At 31.3% G+C, this 21,570-nt stretch overlaps 1 protein-coding gene across 2 annotated transcripts in view; it reads left to right on the top strand.

The window, feature by feature from the left end:
• The window catches only part of LOC114329770 (bone morphogenetic protein 1), a 1,195,441-nt gene extending 1,174,565 nt beyond the window's left edge, over positions 1-20,876 (top strand). For both annotated transcript variants that reach the window (XM_050650132.1, XM_050650131.1), the window contains 2 exons: positions 14,519-14,648; positions 20,546-20,876. In XM_050650132.1, coding sequence (XP_050506089.1) covers positions 14,519-14,648; positions 20,546-20,735 — 320 coding nt within the window. In that variant the 3' untranslated portion in view covers positions 20,736-20,876. The remainder of the gene's footprint in view (positions 1-14,518; positions 14,649-20,545) is intronic.
• The last annotated feature ends 694 nt before the right edge of the window (positions 20,877-21,570 follow it).

Genomic DNA, 21,570 nt, shown 5'->3' with positions numbered 1-21,570 from the left:
AACTTGGTAAATACCTATTAATAGGTACATAATACTAAGACAGGCGGCAAGAAAACAGTATCGCAATCTTGTTTATTTTACTAGAAATCATTCATTTTCTCTCATAACTGCTGATACAAAACTAACAACTTGCAAGGAATTTGAAGAAAATAAACAAAGCATTCTCATTAGAGCAAAATTATTTGGTTGAAATATGATATCTTTGACCAATAAATTATATTACTACCTAATAGTAAGAATTATATGCGGCATTGCATATTTTTGTATATTTTACATGTGTGATATGCAAAAATAAACAAACACAGATTAGGGTATTATGACGAATTTAAACCACATCTAAAAAATGAATTTTTCTATGTAAGTATTTTGCATAACACAAGCAGAAAAAAGCTCATTCTGGCGCCCCCCAAACAGGGGGCGCCCCCCCGCCTGCAGTGCATCCCTTGCAGGCCCGTTATCGCCGGCCCTGATTATATCATGTATAAAGGGACACGCAGGCATTAGGGGTAACGAAATAGTAGACATGCTAGCCAAATTCGCCCTAGAAATAGGCGAAGAATTTCCCATGAACTTACTACCCATTTCGGATATTGATGTTATTAGTAGACGACACCAAAAAGAAAATTGGCAAAGGCATTTTCGAAACACGAGAACTGGTAGTAATTACAAACAAATGCAGCCTGAAATTCCCATTAAAAGATGGTTTCATTCTGTATCAAATCGCCATTTCATAAGAGTTATAAATAGATTGAGATGTAATCATGCTCTTACCCCCCTTCATATGTACAGTTTGAGTCTCACAGAGTCACCTAATTGTGAGTGTGGAAAAGAAGGTGATCTACTACATATTCTCCTCGAATGTTCACATCAATCAGTAAATATAAACAAATGTTATGATAATTTTAATATATTAAAAATTCCACTTCCCATCTACCTGAACAATTTCATATTTTCTGAAGATATTAATACGATAAAAACAATTTACGAACATATCAAAAACTGTAAATATAAATTGTAGCAATAAAATTTACCCTGTATTTAAGAAATTTTGTTAAAACAAAGCAGGCATGTTTGTTAAAACAAAACAAACATGTTTCTTTTGTTGTTTTTTAACCCTGTAGATTTAAGTAATTATTGTATATTATAATTGAAATTAGAAAAAAACAAGAAAAAAAAAAGAAAAAAAGGAAAAAAAATAAAAGAAAAAAAAGCAAAAAAAAGCAAACAAAAAGAAAAAAAAAGAAAAAAACGTATACTTTTGCGATGTTGAATCGGGTTTATGTCAAAACATAATAATAAAAAAGTATAAAAAATAAAAAAAATAATAATAAAAAAAATACAAAAAAATATTAAAAATTTACAAAAAATATTTACAAAAAAACAGTGTATTATTTAGATAATAATTGTAATATGTTAGTTTGTTATGTATTTAGAGTTAGAAATACAGAAAAAATGCCTCTGATTGAAAAAACAAATTTGTTTGTTTTTAAAATAACAAAATATCTGGCCAATTGGCTCGGCCAAGGCCATCAAATTCACAGAAAAAACAATTTACGGCTTCTGATAGTACTGACCTTTTCTACGCATGTCTAATTTTGGAAATCGGTTATACCAGTCAAAAGTTACCGAGCTCAGAAATATAATTTAATTTCTATTTTTTAAAAAGGGGAAAATGTTTGTGAGTATGCATGTATGTATGTATGTATTGTATGTATGTATATGTATGTATGTATGTATGTATGTATGTATGTATGTATGTATGTATGTATGTATGTATGTATGTATGTATGTATGTATGTATGTATGTATGTATGTATGTATGTATGTATGTATGTATGTATGTATGTATGTATGTATGTATGTATGTATGTATGTATGTATGTATGTATGTATGTACGTATATGTGTGTTTAGAAAAGCTACACCGATATGATTGTTTTTCTGTGTTTCAAGAGAGGGTCACGACCGATTCAGAACCGCTGTAGTTTGTAACTTTTGACCACTCATAAGCCAGTTATAGGACTGGGTAGGTACAAAATGGCATACTTTTTGGGGGTATATATCTTAAGTTCAAAGAGAAACCGGAAAACCGCGAATACACCAAATTAATAGTGTTGAGTTAAGCTTTCAAACGGTGCCTAAAAGGTCAGCATCAGACATTAACCCGGCTCAGTATACTCGAAACACTCAAAAACTAAACTCTTTAAAAATTTTGGTGTTTCGATAATCAGTCAAAATTTCAACCTACGAATTGCGCCGATAACTGGGCGTTTGTAGGAGGACTTTGGACGCGTCTTGTAACGGTCCACCCGTTATATTATCATTTTTAGCGCTGTAATTATTTTTTAAAAAAATAATTATTTTCTCTTGACCTCCCATTTAAATTCTTTAATTTATCGTAAAGGACTTCTCATGTGACGTCACACTGTACGGAACATAGTTGTTGAACCGTTCCTTGTCGTTTAATTCGTGTTCCGTGAGAGTTTGACGTTTTCCTCGCTGACTGTGGGAGGAATGAGAGGCACTTGGCCGGTGGCTGCGAGGTTGACAGGTTGGTGTTGGTGGTTAGTACCGTAAATGGCGGTTAATTTCTTCGAAATTAATTTTTATTTCAACTAAGTTTGGAAGTATAGTAAAAAGTTACCACCACTTGTTTCCTGGAGTACGGGTTTCCTGGAGTAAGGATGGGAGTACCATCAGTGGAAGAGAAATAAAAAATTAACCGGTAAATCGTTTTTTCTACTAATGTTTTTTAGTTAACCTTGAATGTATGAAATAGTTGGTTCATTGTTAAATGTTCTTAGCCAGTCCCTTAGGTGAAGGATGTAGATTATTTCGATCTTTATATTATCTTTATATCGATCTTTATATTAATGGGGTTTTTGGTTTTACATAACCAAACATTTTTGAAGTCCTCAAATTAATATTGGAAATAATTACCATTTCTCTGTACGTTTTAAACCGATTGAACATCCAATATATCTATAAATTTTCATGTCCAATATATCTATAAATTGTCATGTAACTATCTTTGTCTGGTTCAATACCATTTCACTAAGGTATATAAAATGTATGTTGTTATCTTTACTATCTTAATCTCATGTTATTTCAGATAAGTCATATTTTATATTCCTATTTCAAATGCAATGCCATTATTTGTTCATGTTTTCAAACTCAAAATAGTTCAAGGTTACCTGAGATTAGTTTTTGTTCCATTTTTAATGGTTGTTTTTTTATGTTATTGCTTCAAAAAAGTTTTCCTCGATTATTTCTTCTTCTCTTTACTTTTGTTTACCGGTTTATGTGAGAAATCAAACGAAGTATATGTTTTTAGCCGTTTGGAAGAAAACTAACCCTCATGTGATGTCGTACCCACCTTGACTACCTAGGGAAGCCACCTTGACCTTATTGCAGCTACCGCCAAGTCAAACTGGGAGTATGTTTTGGGAACAAGCTTTTTGGGGGACATTCCAGCTCCTTTTCGTCCTGCCACCTGGGCCTACGGGGGGCATGGAGGTGCATCATAGTGATGCTCATTTTCTAGGATGCAACCGCAACCTCGTTTGGGAACATTTAGTGAGGAGTTTTAGTAACTATTGGTTTTTTTTATATTTCAGACTATCTGTTAAATACACTATGTTTTTTTCCAGATTTAGGTTACCTCTGTTTTTTTTGACATATGTATTTGTATATTAGATTATTTGGTTCCCAAACTTTGTATCTACGGTAACTTCTTGTGCACAGGAATAAGCCTAGAGAAAATTAGGTTTTTAATACTTTATTATTGCTTTGATATTGGTTTATGTAATTCGGGTAAATTTATTTTGTAACATTACTTGCTTGTTTCCCAAATATTGTATTTATTCGCTTTATTTCGTTTGTTCGGTTACTTCGTCGTTACTTTATTTCATTGCATTTGCTCGGTTAATTTAGGTCATTTTGTCGGTATTTTTCTTAACTTCACTTCTATAACGTTTATTCATTTGTATATTTAATTTTGCTTTATTCAGTATTGTATTTTCTCTTAGTGAGGCTTGGGCCTATTTATTTGTATTATTTTCATCTTCGTCGGTTTCCTTTAGTTGTACGTAGCAGGCGTACTATAACCATTTGGTAGAAGACTTATGTAATTTTGTACCCTATATGTTAGTAAGAGGTACTTATATTTAAGTTTGTAACAGATAACATTATTGTTGTTATCTTTAAAATATATATATCTTCTTGTATAACTTATGTCATTTTAGAGTCACAGCATAATATGAACTTGCTTAACTCAGAGATTGTTAAAAATCTGGTAGTTATTTTTAATAAATATGTTTATTTATTTTGTATATCATTTATTTTTATTATTCCTTTATGTTCATTATTACAGGTTTAATATATTTAATATTTGACAGCAGTATAAGATACCTGGGAGAATGATCGAAGATCATTTTCATGGCGCCCATGATTTGTTAGATTTATTTATCTTGTTCGTCTTTAGAAATTATTCATCTTCATTCCTCTTCAGTACATTATTCTTATTTTATTATTTCATCTTTTAGTCATCATTACTATCTATATAGAGCTACTGTTCTTCGACAGGCATGCAAACGAGCCGTATCCATCCTTGAGTGTCAAGTTGCTCTCTTGCATCTATAGCTAGCCAACTCTATTCAGTTTGCCTCTGTCTCTTCCCACTTTACTTCTATCCCTTCTAATCCCCCTTTCTTCAGTACTACTGCAAAGTAGTATTTTTTATTTTTCCTATTGCGGCTTCTCAACGTAGAAGTCACTTCATCCTTTTCTTCCCCCACACACCACTATCTCTCTTCATTTTTAGTTACCATTCTTCTTTTTTTTCCTTACTTCTGTTGGAGTATATCTTTCTTTTTACTTTCACTCCAACAGAAGTTTTCTCATTTTTGTTACACTGGCGCCCAACGTGGGGCCAACCGTTTATGGTTTTAAGACAGTAGTTCTTTTAGTTCATTTTTATTTTATTGGAATTTTTGTATTATTAACTTTTTGATATCTTTGTATACATGTTACTTCTGATTTATTTTTGGTCTTTAAAATTTTTATTAATAATAAACAGGTAGACTTATACTGCTTCTTTTGGTTTTGGTTAGTTTATTTTTGATACCTCATCTTTAGCTTTAGTGGTACAGCTCATATCTTAGTTTGGATTTTGTATTTTTATTGGAAACTTATTTATGTATTTAGATTGAGTATACATAACTGACATTATGTTCTATTAGTTAAATTTTTATTCCTTCTACCAATGGTAGTACGTTTGCGCGTACAATTAATCGTTGAATATATGCATACATTTTTTTCTAGTGTGGTTATATTTTACACCTAACTAGAAATTATTTTCAGTATTTAGGTATTTTATTTACTTTATTGATTTGATTATTTATATATTTTGCTGGCATTTTGATTTGTTGGTGTGTCGCTAATATTTTCTCCATATGTATCTTTGTCTTACAAACTTTAGATTATATTTTATATTTGTTATTTTTGATATTTGGGTTGTTTGGTAAAACAGGCACACACCACAAAGCAATATCGGTCCACAACATTAGCTTCTATACATGATACGTTGAATTCGCATGGTTCGGATGATTACAGATGGTCATCCAAATTTTTTTCTTTAATTGGTAGTGTTAAGATAATCATTATTGTATAGTAAAGTAGTTCCATTATCCATCTCATCTTCTAGTTTGTTAATGTTGATAATAATATTATATCAAGGTGGGTACCATAATATAATGCTTATATAAATCAGATGCTTTGGGTTGAGATTTAAATATAAATTTTTGTTAGCTAAGAAGCATTGATAATAGTCCTTATTTGTCTATTAAGTTTTAGAACAATACTCAGAAGAAGATTGACTTAACAGTGGTTGAGCCAATCTCTTCTTTGGTTTGCCTTTAGCTCAATTTTTATTGTTATATTTTAATCTAATGTTTTTAATCATCAGGTAGTGCAGGTACCTACATTACTCGATTTCATTTTTGGCTTTGTTGTCGATGACTTTTAATTTATTATTTATTAATTTAATTATTATGTAGTACTCTGGTTTATGAGCTTATCATTTTGTTGCATTACTAATGGTGCCTTTTTCAATATGTAAGCTCAGACAAGTACGTTGGTTTAATATTGATATTTTGTATGGAACTATGGAACTTATCATAATGTACACTACTATATCTCAGTTTATGTGTTATATTGTGAATATTTGATTACTTACTATTTTTTTTTATATTATTTCTATATCTTGATCTTGGATTTGCCATAGTGGAAAGATGTTGTGGTTTATAATTTGTTATTGGGTTACTCTATTAACATTTGTCTCCAATATCTTAAACACTTTATAATAATTTATATCCTTATATCCTACACACTATGATTCTGGAATTAGTTTGGAAGTTTGAGGTATGTACGGATTCTTAAGTCTCTAAGTCTGAATGTATGCATGGTATGTGGTTGTATGCATAATGTATGTATGTATGGATGATGTATGTAGGTATGGATAATGTATGTATGTATGAATGAGATAGGTATGTATGGATGATGTATGTATTGATTTCTTCTTTTGGACTAGTTTGTCATTACTCTGTTGATACTCTGATTTGTGAATGCGTGGGTTCGAGGTTGTTGCTCAGCAACTGATCACTGCTGTTCGATTGACTTCGTGATCTATGTCTTTCATGGCTGAGTACGCAGATGTTTTTTTTTTCATCATAATATTTCTGGTCAGGAAATGTTGGCCACATTTCCTAACCATTCTTCTGTAATTAGTCCAATTATTCCAGTTACATTTTTACCATTAGATAGGGAAGTATTTAGTTCATATTAGGTCTTTTACTTCATAGTATGTTTGTACTTTGAGTTGATGAGTAAACATGGATAAATATCTTGCGCACTTGTTTATAAATCAATGCTTAGGCCATCCCTATACATAGTAGGTTCGTTAAGTCAGTATTTGGAGTGTTTAGACAGATGAGTTGTTCATTTGAGTATATTCCCACTTCTTTCCTTAGGCATTAGTTTTGTTATTTAGATTTTTGAACATTTCCTGAATAATTCCACGTATGTGAGAGCGCATGAATCTGCAGTTTTAATTAAAATTGGTTGCCCGTTCTCGTCAATTTTTTTTCCTATCACCTATCACATATTTTTTTTCCTATCACTTATCATAGTGTCATAAAACTTATGAGTTCATCATTTATTCTGTTTTCTTTCTTACTTATTCTTATATTAGTACCTTATCTGTGTCTGGTTATTCTCATACATCTGTTGTAGCAACATGCTATAGTTCGCGAATACCAGCATGAATTAAGTTATGTATTTTCTAGAATACTTTAGTCAATACACTTTAGGTATTTATCTTACCTTTGATTTAGTTTGGTTACATCTCTGTTACTTAGTCTGTTGGTAATTTTTTTTTGTGACTTATTTTGATTACTTAGTTTGGATAGGTTCATATTACCGGATGAGGGTGTATGTAGACCTAATTTATTTATTTTGTTCAGTATTAGTTACCATTGGATCCAATAATTTAGTTTATTTAGTATTAGTAAGAATTGGTACATAAATTTGCCTGATCGTTCTTCTTTGGATATACTCCTATATAAATCTGGTGTCCATTGATAGTCCGATTCTGGATAAGCGTCCGATTCTTCATTTATTTTGTGTATTTAGTTGGATAGGTTCGTATTACCGGATGTGGGTGTACGTAGACCTGATCTGTTTATGTGGTTTAGTATTGGTGTGAATTGGTCCATAAATTTGCCTGGTCGTTCTTCTTTGGATATGCCTTTTATGAATCTGGTGTCCACTGATAGTTCGACTTTGGATTAAGTGTCCGATTCCACATATATTTTGGTTATTGAGTTTTGGATTCCTTTGGTATGTTTATTATTAGTATTATTTGGCATTAGTGAGAGTTGTTCCATAAATCTTCCTGATTGTTCTTCTCTGGATATACTATTATGAATCTGGTGTCCATTGTTAGTTCAGTTTTGGATAAAGTGTTCAATTCTTTACCTATTTTAGTTACTGATTTTTTTTATTCACTTTGGTACATTTACTTTTGATATGGTTCGAATTGGCTCACACCTTTTCCTGGTTGTTCCGTTCTTGGATATACCCTTTATAAATCTGATGTCCATGGATAGTTCAATTTTGGTTTTAGTGCCCAATTCGACACTCAGTTATTATTATGAACTTAAGTACAATATTTAGTTTTGTTTTGACTTTTGAGCAATATATGTTAATATTTGGTAGCAGAGAGTAACATAGTAACATTTTAGTATGAGTTTGAGTCATGTATTGATTTATTTTTCCTTGACCATTAGTTTATATTTAGAAGTAATCTTGCGAATCAACGTGGATTGTTAGACTATTGTAGATTTAGTTGTTAATATTTTGAAGTTTAAAAAAAAAATTTTTTTTGGTTAAAAAATTTTTTTTTCCCGAGTAGGAGGGGATTGTAACGGTCCACCCGTTATATTATCATTTTTAGCGCTGTAATTATTTTTTAAAAAAATAATTATTTTCTCTTGACCTCCCATTTAAATTCTTTAATTTATCGTAAAGGACTTCTCATGTGACGTCACACTGTACGGAACATAGTTGTTGAACCGTTCCTTGTCGTTTAATTCGTGTTCCGTGAGAGTTTGACGTTTTCCTCGCTGACTGTGGGAGGAATGAGAGGCACTTGGCCGGTGGCTGCGAGGTTGACAGGTTGGTGTTGGTGGTTAGTACCGTAAATGGCGGTTAATTTCTTCGAAATTAATTTTTATTTCAACTAAGTTTGGAAGTATAGTAAAAAGTTACCACCACTTGTTTCCTGGAGTACGGGTTTCCTGGAGTAAGGATGGGAGTACCATCAGTGGAAGAGAAATAAAAAATTAACCGGTAAATCGTTTTTTCTACTAATGTTTTTTAGTTAACCTTGAATATATGAAATAGTTGGTTCATTGTTAAATGTTCTTAGCCAGTCCCTTAGGTGAAGGATGTAGATTATTTCGATCTTTATATTATCTTTATATCGATCTTTATATTAATGGGGTTTTTGGTTTTACATAACCAAACATTTTTGAAGTCCTCAAATTAATATTGGAAATAATTACCATTTCTCTGTACGTTTTAAACCGATTGAACATCCAATATATCTATAAATTTTCATGTCCAATATATCTATAAATTGTCATGTAACTATCTTTGTCTGGTTCAATACCATTTCACTAAGGTATATAAAATGTATGTTGTTATCTTTACTATCTTAATCTCATGTTATTTCAGATAAGTCATATTTTATATTCCTATTTCAAATGCAATGCCATTATTTGTTCATGTTTTCAAACTCAAAATAGTTCAAGGTTACCTGAGATTAGTTTTTGTTCCATTTTTAATGGTTGTTTTTTTATGTTATTGCTTCAAAAAAGTTTTCCTCGATTATTTCTTCTTCTCTTTACTTTTGTTTACCGGTTTATGTGAGAAATCAAACGAAGTATATGTTTTTAGCCGTTTGGAAGAAAACTAACCCTCATGTGATGTCGTACCCACCTTGACTACCTAGGGAAGCCACCTTGACCTTATTGCAGCTACCGCCAAGTCAAACTGGGAGTATGTTTTGGGAACAAGCTTTTTGGGGGACATTCCAGCTCCTTTTCGTCCTGCCACCTGGGCCTACGGGGGGCATGGAGGTGCATCATAGTGATGCTCATTTTCTAGGATGCAACCGCAACCTCGTTTGGGAACATTTAGTGAGGAGTTTTAGTAACTATTGGTTTTTTTTATATTTCAGACTATCTGTTAAATACACTATGTTTTTTTCCAGATTTAGGTTACCTCTGTTTTTTTTGACATATGTATTTGTATATTAGATTATTTGGTTCCCAAACTTTGTATCTACGGTAACTTCTTGTGCACAGGAATAAGCCTAGAGAAAATTAGGTTTTTAATACTTTATTATTGCTTTGATATTGGTTTATGTAATTCGGGTAAATTTATTTTGTAACATTACTTGCTTGTTTCCCAAATATTGTATTTATTCGCTTTATTTCGTTTGTTCGGTTACTTCGTCGTTACTTTATTTCATTGCATTTGCTCGGTTAATTTAGGTCATTTTGTCGGTATTTTTCTTAACTTCACTTCTATAACGTTTATTCATTTGTATATTTAATTTTGCTTTATTCAGTATTGTATTTTCTCTTAGTGAGGCTTGGGCCTATTTATTTGTATTATTTTCATCTTCGTCGGTTTCCTTTAGTTGTACGTAGCAGGCGTACTATAACCATTTGGTAGAAGACTTATGTAATTTTGTACCCTATATGTTAGTAAGAGGTACTTATATTTAAGTTTGTAACAGATAACATTATTGTTGTTATCTTTAAAATATATATATCTTCTTGTATAACTTATGTCATTTTAGAGTCACAGCATAATATGAACTTGCTTAACTCAGAGATTGTTAAAAATCTGGTAGTTATTTTTAATAAATATGTTTATTTATTTTGTATATCATTTATTTTTATTATTCCTTTATGTTCATTATTACAGGTTTAATATATTTAATATTTGACAGCAGTATAAGATACCTGGGAGAATGATCGAAGATCATTTTCATGGCGCCCATGATTTGTTAGATTTATTTATCTTGTTCGTCTTTAGAAATTATTCATCTTCATTCCTCTTCAGTACATTATTCTTATTTTATTATTTCATCTTTTAGTCATCATTACTATCTATATAGAGCTACTGTTCTTCGACAGGCATGCAAACGAGCCGTATCCATCCTTGAGTGTCAAGTTGCTCTCTTGCATCTATAGCTAGCCAACTCTATTCAGTTTGCCTCTGTCTCTTCCCACTTTACTTCTATCCCTTCTAATCCCCCTTTCTTCAGTACTACTGCAAAGTAGTATTTTTTATTTTTCCTATTGCGGCTTCTCAACGTAGAAGTCACTTCATCCTTTTCTTCCCCCACACACCACTATCTCTCTTCATTTTTAGTTACCATTCTTCTTTTTTTTCCTTACTTCTGTTGGAGTATATCTTTCTTTTTACTTTCACTCCAACAGAAGTTTTCTCATTTTTGTTACAGTCTATCGATTTATTCCTCATATTTGGAAAAATGTCGAATTTTTAAGTTATAGGCTTCATAAATAGGTAAGATCAAATAAAATTCCTATACTGTACCTTGGATGCATCAGATACTACTTGTCAATACATTTCAAACTCATGTTTAGTGATCAAAATCGATTAAGCCGTTTAGAAGTTATCGATCTCCAAAAGTATAAACCATTTAACAATTATCGCCGAAATGGTTTATGCAATTGTAGTGGTTACGACGCCAAACTTGATCGGGTAATCCGAATTCATGTGCCCAATATTTTTTTTCAATCTAAGAAAAAAATCTAGTATACGTTCCATGGACACAAAGAATTATATTGAAAAAAAAATATTAGGATGGCTGGGATATGAACTCGGATTGTCCTATCATAAGTTTAGTGTCGTAACCACTAGATCATTTGGGAGATAATTCGACAAAGGCGACCATTTATAACGCTTAACGTGGAATCGAGAAACATTACATTCAACTTCATACATTTAATTTATAAATAACTTTGAAAAACTCCTGATACAAGAATAAATAACCGGTAAACGGCGCCGTAAAAATAAGTGGCGCATACAATATTCCAGCTACAAAAGAGGTGATAGGAATATTACATATGGCGAAAAATGTATTTTCATTTTGATGAAAAATAAAATTCTAGTTTTATTTTGAAAGATTTTTCCATAATATTTGCTAAATTTGAAGTAAAACGCGCTACAAAAGAGCTTCAAAATGCAAACTGTATCAGAGTTACTCTTTTGCGGCGCGTTTTACTTCAAATTTAGTAAATATTATGGAAAAATCTTTCAAAATAAAACTAATTTTATTTTCCATCAAAATGAAAATACAATTTCGCGCCAAGTAATGTTCATATCAGCTCTTTTGTAATATCTAAAAATAGTAATATCTAAAGATCACATTATCTACAGCTCAACAAGCTCATATAAGAGAAGTTTGCTTCCTATGCTGAACACATGGGACAAATATTTTTGTCTTATAATATTTTATGTTCAATATACAGGAACCTATCTATACAGTGTGGTCCAAAGAAAACAGTGCACCTCAATATTTGGCAGTATTTATTAGATTTTAAGGAAATTACGAAACAGGTCGATTTTTGAGCTAAGGGGGACACATTTCTACGGTACACGCATCTATCATTTGTCAACCCCCTCCCTTCCACTTCCCCCACCCCTTACTTTTAAATAGGCAATAGGGGTCGTGTGCTAGCTCATTTGAAAGCTTATTCAATTCTCTCTTCAGTAATACTAACATTGACATAATTATTTATACAGAGTGTCCAAGAAAAATTATTTTAATTAAATTAATTGACACAAAAAGAAGTTATTTCCTTGTGGCATTTTTATAATCAACTATTTATAATGGGAAATAAGCCACAATTTTACCAAAAAAAATATATTTATTTATATTTTTATAATAAATATATATTTTTTGGTAAAATTGTGGCTTATTTCCCATTATAAATAGTTGATTACAAAAAGAAGAATGTATGTAATTTATTTAATTCAAAATACATTCTACTGCTGTCACAAAACAGAAAAAAATATTTTTTTAATAAATAAATATTGCTTTTCGGTCAATTTGAATGTTCAAGCTACCACCCATCTGCATCCTGATAGGTTTAATATTGAATTTAAGCAACAAACAATGTTTATTTATCAAATAAACATTTTTTATGTTTTATTAATTTATTCACTTTTGCAATTATTTTTAAATTTGTTTGGATCAAAAACATTTTTAAATAATTAAATGGCTTTGGCTCTATTGCTAAGCGACTGATAATTTCAGTTTTTTAGACAAATATTTTCTAAAACTTTTAAAGAACTGCACCGTTTCAGCATTATAGAAAGGAGGCGGGTCAATTATATAACACCAGTCTAAGAAGCTGCTGATTTTAGCATCGTAGGTACACTAAAAGGTTCGAAAATTATCTATAAAGCTGGCAGTTTTAGCTCTGGAGAAAAAAAAGGCGTAGACATTGAATTCCATTACTCTAATGGAGGCAACATACGTCGCTATGTGTTATTTGTTATGCTCCTTATTCGGTCGCATAGGACGAATAGTCCTGTCGCCAGGGGGGGTACAACGGCCTTCTTAATTCAGATGGACTTACCCAAGTTTTTTTATGTATTTTGGCCCGTAGAACACGAATTTTTTGGGTAACAGTTGATCCGGATGTCGATAAGATTGTTATAAACAAAGAAGTTGAGGAATTACATAACAGCGATTTCTCGCAAAACAAAACAATTTTTTGTATTTTTTGGGTCATTCTAACCAAAAAATGTTCCTACAAGTTTTTTGGTAGGATGCATGGTTTTCGAGATAAACGCGGTTGAACTTTCAAAAAATCGAAAAATTGCAATTTTTGAACCCGAATAACCTTTGAATAAAAAATAAAATAGCAATTCTGCTTACCGCCTTTAAAAGTTTAAGTCAAATTGTATCTGTTTTGAATATTTGCATTGCTTAAAATTTATTTTTTGATTGTTAAAAAAAGCTACAAACACATAGTGTTTCCCGTGCCTAATACATGCGTTTTAATGCATGTTACGTAGAAATAGCCATGCTTGCACTTTTACCTCCTCTACCTACTCATTCGATTTTAAATGAGAAATCATTGAAAACATCACTCAAGCACTAGGTGTTTATAGCTTTGTTTTAACAATAAAATAATAAATTTTTAGCAATACAAATAATTAAATCCGATAAAATTTGACTTGAACTTTCAAATGCGGTAAGCAGAATTGCTATTTTATTTTTTAATCAAAAGTTATTCGGGTTCTAAAATTGCAATTTTTCGATATTTTGAAAGTTTAACCGCGTTTATCTCGAAAACTATGCATCCTACGAAAAAAATTGTAGGAACATTTTTTGGTTAGAATGGCCCAAAAAATACCAAAAAATGTTTTCTTTTGCAAGAAATCGCTGTTATGTGATTCCTCAACTTCTTGGTTTATAACAATCTTATCGACATCCGGATCAACTGTTACCCAAAAAATTCGTGTTCTACAGGTCAAAATACATAAAAAAACTTGGGTAAGTCCATCTGAATACAGGAGGCCGTTGTACCCCCCCTGGCGACAGGACTAGAAGTGTGGAGGGTTAATTCGTTTATTCGCAGGCATAACGAATAATCACGAATAGCAAATACGCCTACCCATCCAGTTGTCAGTTTTTGACACACTTCAAAGGACCAATATTTTTTGCGCATACAAAGTAGCCGCATAAAAAATAACACATAGTCGTTGCCGGCCTAAGTAGCGCTACTTATCCAGATAGCCGGTTTCTTCATTCTTCCTCAATAATTGTATTGTAATGTTTAAAAAGGGTAAAACACAAATACGAATGTTATTGTAATACCTAAAACTGTAATGCCAAACTTGTTTTGCAGGTAGGGGTTGTCCAGCTGCAGTATTTAGGCTATGGAATGATGTTTCCTCTACTCCTATTGAACTTTGTGGCGAAAAAGGCCTTAATGAAAAATGGCAATATGTATCTACCTCCAATGCCATGAGGTTCAGGTAAAGGATGCATGAAAAAGATTATAATATTTAAATTAGTATATTACAACGAGCATTTAATGATGGTCATTATCATTATGATACGAGTATAAGGGATACGACATGAGCCGCAAAGCGACAAATGTTGTATAGAATACGAGCATCATAATGACACTTAAATACAGGTTGTATACATGATATTTTTATGATCATTCACATCAAAAAAAAATATTCATTTTTGAAAAAAAAAAATTCAAATTAATTTATTTTGTAACACAAACAAGCTAAGCATTTATACGATTAAATTAATTGTTTTGTTGATACATTTATATGTTGAATTTTCAAATTATCAAACTGAATTTACCGGTAAATTTTCAATGTCCCTATCGAATCACATCGTATGTATTTGACTTGACGTTGCTCATGGTGCATGTGCCACTTTTGACAGGTACATAACGTCATCTCGCGATTTTACTGGATAAAAATCTTAGTCCAGAGACCGAAGCTTTTCACCTCGCAATTTTTACAGAATGGATCGATTTGCTTAAAAATTTGAGAGTAAGTAGTGGATAGTCCAAGGATAAAAATCTATATGATGCCGAAAGGCGCTTTTACCATGGGGTGGTTGCCATCCCATCTCGAGGGTGGAAACTTTTTATTATATTTTGACCACAAAAGTTGATAAAAACATTCATTCTAAGCAAAAAATGTTCTATAAATTTTTTTGAAAAAATCAATTGTTTTCGATTTATTCGCTATCGAAAGTGTTAGTTTTACATATTATATCGAAAAAATCAATGTTTTTCGATATACGGGTTTACGATTCATTCAATTTTTGCAGTAGAAATTTTTTTTTTCAAACCAACTTCTTGGGAATTAAATAACCTACAATTTCGTATTTAAACATTTTTTCGTATCTCTGATGCTAATCTTTCTATTCTGAAGAATATAGCATTTTTTACCAAACTACAAAAATTCGTTATTGGATTTTAACTCCAGTTTTTTAAACCTAATCATTCTAAGCCAGTCAAACTTCTAGAATCTATTAACAATACATAAATAAACAAGAATGAATAATGACTAAAACACCGCTAACTTGCATTATTCTGCTTCCAATTGGATGTCTCCTTTTTTTTTTCAAAAAGATATATTGATTTTTTAACCGTAACTTTTTTACCTTTTTTTTTCTTAGAAACATTGTTGAAAAGGAATTTTGTAGGTTTGTATAAGATCTATAAGCTTATTAATATTAAATCTTTTTAAAATCCTCAGTCGCAAAAAGAGGTGACTTTGAAAGGGTTGGTAAAGGTGGTTTTTGCATTTATTACAAATTTTAATTGTCAATAGCTCACCTAAATTTTGCCATCGAAAAAAATTTGTGCAAATTCAAGCTACAATTTGATATTTAAACACTTTTTCGTATCTCCGATGCCAATCTTTCTATTCTGAAGAAATGGCCATTTGTTTCCAAACTACAAAAATTTGTTATTCGCTTTTAACTCCATTTTTTTTAAACTAATTATTCTAAGCCGGTCAAACTTCTAAAACCTATTAATAATACATAATTAAAGAAGGCCAAATAGGTCAATGACTAATTTTAATTAGGGTTGTGATTAGGGGGCTGCTTCCGATAATTTTTCGCTGAAAAAAATAGGGACTGACAGTCTTTTCATTATAAGTATCTTAGTTTTTGAGCTAGAGACTTTTTTTATTTCCGGGGATAGATATTTTTAAATACTTTAAATTAGTTTGAACAAGTTATCCTCGAAAATGCATAGTTTTCCTGTCTTTTGACATTGAACTACAATATTTAGCATTTGACAAAGAAGAGCTAACATATAATAAAGTATAGCTCGATTACTATTCGTCTTATACAAAATTAATAAAAACGGTTTTGTTTATTTTTTAAAAAGCTACATTTTTGTTAAACAAGTTGTTTTGATAAAACGAAAACTTTTGGAGTTATTAGCGGAAAACTGATTAAAAACATTGTTTTTTTTTTCGATATAAATAGTCTAAGAGCTAGTGAACCTTTTGACTAACGGTCGTCCTGTAAGGCTAAAAATTTGTAGAGTGATAATTCATAGCACACCAAAGCTAAAAACCATGACCTGGCAGGCCTCAGCGGTGCACGTGTATCTACCAGGTGAATCGAAAAGTGCAAATTTAGGGGGTAAAATAAACTTTCTCCTGTAAGGTTTAAATTTAAGTATGTGTTTGAGTAAGTCATTTAGAAGAAATGTGTACAATGACAGGCGATTCTGAAGAGCATAAGACCTTGCCAGGCGAGGGGAAAGATTAGGGGTTTTTATTAAAATTATTCTTTTTGCATCGAACAAATTTTTTTTAGGCTTTTTGAATCATTCCAAACAGAAAAGGTCCTTAGTTATTTTTCTCTTAAGTTAATAGTTTTTGTTATATAAGCGATTGAAAATTTTGAAAATTGCGAAATCGGCCATTTTTAACCCAAATCGGACATTTATCTAAAAATTTCAATATTGGCAAGGTACGCAGATATTCCTTAAACATTGATTGATGAAATCCCGAAGAGTTTTTTGCAATAAAATAACGAAAACCGCTTTGTTTTTTTAATTGCTAATCAAGCGGGCGCTACACTGTAGTATAATTGAGGACGTTTGAGCTTGCATAAATTCATTATCTCGAGAATGGGCAAATTTGAAGAGAAATCCTCAGACAGGTCGATTTTTATTTTTGAATTAGGACTTTTTGGTATATATATAATACTAGTGACGTCATCCATCTGGGCGTGATGACGTAATCAATTATTTTTTTTAAATAAGAGTAGGTGTTGTGTGATAGCTCATTTGAAAGGTTATTTAATTCTCTATTTAGTAATATAAACATTAACATAATTATTTATACAGGGTGTACAAAAAAATTTTTTCTTCTATTTGTCAAATGTAATCAAAGTTAATTTAATAAAAAAAATTTTTTTGTACACCCTTTATAAATAATTATGTTATTGTTTATATTGGTGAATAGAGAATTAAATAACCTTTCAAATGAGCTATCACACAACCCCTACTCTCATTTAAAAAAATCATCGATTACGTCATCACGCTCAGATGGATGACGTCACTAGTATTATATATATGCCAAAAAGTCCTAATTTAAAAATAAAAATCGACCTGTCTGAAGATTGCTCTTGAAATTTGCCAATTCTCGAGATAATGAATTTATGCCAACTCAAACGTCCTCACTTATACTACAGTGAAGCGTCCGCTTGATTAGCAATTAAAAAACAAAGGGGTTTCCGATATTGTATTGCAAAAAACTCTTTGGGATTTCATCAATCAATGTTTAAAGAATATCTACCTACCTTGGCAACTTTGAGATTTTTAGATAAATATCCGATTTGGGGTTAAAAATGGTCGATTTCGCAATTTTCAAAATTTTCAATCGCTTATATAACAAAAACTATTAACCTAAGAGAAAAATCACCAAACACCTTTTCTGTTTGGAATGATTCAAAAAACTTAAAAAAATTTGTTCGATGCAAAAAAAATAAATTTAGGAAAAACCCCTAATCTTTCCCCTCGCCTGGCAAGGTCTTATGCTCTTCAGAATCGCCTGTCATTTTACACATTTCTTTTAAATGACTTACTCAAACACATACTTAAATTTAAACCTTACAGGAGAAAGTTTATTTTACCCCCTAAATTTGCACTTTTCGATTCACCTGGTAGATACACGTGCACCGCTGAGGCCTGCCAGGTCATGGTTTTTAGCTTTGGTGTGCTATGAATTATCACTCTACAAATTTCTAGCCTTACAGGACGACCGTTAGTCAAAAGGTTCACTAGCTCTTAGACTAAAAACTAACACTTTCGATAGTGAATAAATCGAAAACTGTCAATTTTATAAAAAAAATGTGTAGAACGTTTTTCCCTAGAATGAACCTTTTTACCAATATTTGCGATCAAAATTTAATAAAAAATTTCCAGCCCCGGGATGGGGTGGCAACCACCCCCATGGTAAAAGCGTCTTTCGGCACATATAGATTTTGATACTTGGTATGATACACTACTTATTCTCAAATTTTCAAGCAAATCGAGCCATTCTGTAAAAATTGCGAGGTTTTGTCCTATTTTAAGCTTCATACTTGGACTATCTGTATTATAATGAAAATCTGGATCATAATGGAGCTCATTATGATACAAATATTGATCATAATCGATATAGGTATTAAAGTATGAGAGTAGAAAAAAGGTTATAAATATGTTTTTCTATGCTCATACTTTAATAAACTGCTCGTCAATAGTTAGGGATAAAGAAAATTCTGCTGAATTTTTATAGATTTTTTTTTCGTGAACAGATTAACGGAATCCGCTATTTTTTTTTATTATTTTAGACTTTTCTTTAGTATTTACACAGTTATGCAAAGGTTTACTCAAACTTTTTTTTTGTACTTATACCGGGTGGAAGAAAAGAAATGTTTTTCTTATGTTAAGTTCGAGACGCCCTGTAGGGAGGACGAGGTACAAATGGGAGTATATATCGAAATCGTATTGTAGTCTTATGTTTTGTGAACATTTTGTTTTTAGAATATCCCTGATACCTTTAGAAATAAAAAAAAAATAAACGGTTTTGTAATTTAACATGTGTTTAAAACGAAACAAAAGTTTGAGACACCTTGTAGGAAGAAAAAGGCAAAACGTGTGTATTCCTTGATATTTTGTTGTAGTCTCATATTTTGTGAATATTTTTTTTAATTTCTCTGATATCTTTAATAACAAAGCATCTAGACGATATTACTCTTTAATATGTGTTTTAACTGACGACATACGTCACATCACACATGTGAAATATAGAAAAACATATTAAAGAGTAATACCGTCTAGTTTCTTTGTTATTAAAGATATCAGAGGAATTAAAAAATAAACTATTTAAAAAATATGAGACTACAACATACTATCGGGGTATACTCACCTTTGTGCCTTTTTCTCCCTACAAGGTGTCTCAAACTTTTGTTTCGGTTAAAATACCTGTTAAATTACAAATCCGTCTATTTTCTTTTTATTTCTAAAGATATCAGGGACATTCAAAGAACAGCATGTTCACAAAACATAAGACTACAATGTTATTCTGATGTATACTCACATTTTTACCTCGTTCTCCCTACAGAAAAACAAAAAACATATTTTTGTCTTCCACCCGATATAAGTACAAAAAATAAGTGAATAAACCTTTGCACAACTGTATAAATACTAAAGAAAAGGCTAAAGTAAAAAAAAATAGCGGAATCCGTCTGTTCGCGAAAAAATCAACTATGAAAATCAGCAAAATTTTCTATATCCCTAACTTTTGACCGAACAGTTTATATCAATTATTATCATTTCAATACCTGTATCATAATGTGCTCCATTATTATACAAATTTTCATTATGATACAGAATTTTAACCAATAGAATCGCGGGATGACGTTATGTCTGGATGCACATGCGTAATGACAGTAATGAGTATTATCAGTGTCATCTTATTGACAGTGTCAAGTGAAATGCATATTATAGATATTAAAAATTTAACTCTAAATTAATAACTGTAAATATTATTTATTCATTTGAATAATTGCAATATTCAAAATATTATAAACAATGTATCAACAGAATAATTAATTTGATCATGTAACTACCCAATTTGCTTGTGTTATAAAATAAATAAATTTGAATATGTTTTTTTGTTGTAAATGATCATAGAGAAAATCCGGTATACAACTTGTATTTAATTATCATTATGATGCTTGTATTCTACACGAAACTCGCCTCTATGCGGCTCGTTTCGTATCCGTCATACTCGTATCATATTAATTATCATTAAATGCTCGTTGCATAATATAGGTACTATTCGTTTCTTTATTATAGTATAACTGTTATGTATTATGTATTTGTCTTTTTTAGTTTTATAACGGCGGACAAAGCTGTTGGTGCTCAAGGATTCCGAGCAGTTTGGACTGAAGTGATAGAAGGGCCAAGCTGTGACGAGTTTCAATGCCTAAAGTCGGGGTTTTGTATTCCTGATAAATTAAGATGTAACAAGATCAACAACTGCGGAGCCGACGACGACTCAGACGAGGAGGATTGTGAGTGATCTAATGGTCATTATGCATTGCTGTGTTTGTTCGTATTATTATTTAAAAAAATAAATATGTCTATAAAGTTAGTTCTTAGTTTTGACATAATAGGTATAAAAATATGAATAAAAAGCTTGGCAAACCTTAGATTTTAATTTTTTAAGTATAATATTTACGATAACATTTTTTCACTTGTGGATGGTAAAAAAACATAAAAAATCGACTTTTTTATTTTATTTTTCTATCAAAATCTATATTAAGTAAAAATAGTCAAAATACATTTTCTATTACTTTTGACAACATTATTTCGTGCGGGCCATTTTATATATCTGAGCTTTTCCCTCCCTGGTATCAAGTCGATCGTATTAGATAAGGCGAAAACGGCGGGTTCGTTGGGAAAAATAGTCCCATGAGATTTTTTTGGATAATTACATTCGTGAGACATCCCAGAATAAGGTTCAAGAAGTCGCCCACGTGAAAAGTGGGCCAATTTTTTTTTATCAAATTGCAAAAATCGGTATTTTTGGCCCGGACAATTTTTTTGTAGGTTTTTTGGATCATTCTGGATAAAAAAGATCTCTTATAATTTTTCCCTAAAGTTGATCGCTTTCGAGTTATAAGCAATTTAAAATTGAAAAAAAATGGCGATTTTCAAGGCTTAATAACTCGCTTAAAAGTTATTATTATGAAAGTCAGAAAGTGACTAAATCAAAGTTAGTGCCCCATCCTACAAGATTCCGAAGAAATTTTTGTCATTATTTTATTAATAAGCTGTTATTTTTAAGTAATAATATTGAGCGCCATGCACGTGGTAGGCGGCCGTAAATGTAAGTGCAAGTAAGATGCACAATT

Source organism: Diabrotica virgifera, chromosome 5, assembly GCF_917563875.1.
Source record: "Diabrotica virgifera virgifera chromosome 5, PGI_DIABVI_V3a".
Taxonomy (NCBI): domain Eukaryota; kingdom Metazoa; phylum Arthropoda; class Insecta; order Coleoptera; family Chrysomelidae; genus Diabrotica; species Diabrotica virgifera.
The sequence above is the reverse complement of the archived record's forward strand: the minus strand, read 5'-3'. Positions and strand labels throughout refer to the sequence as shown.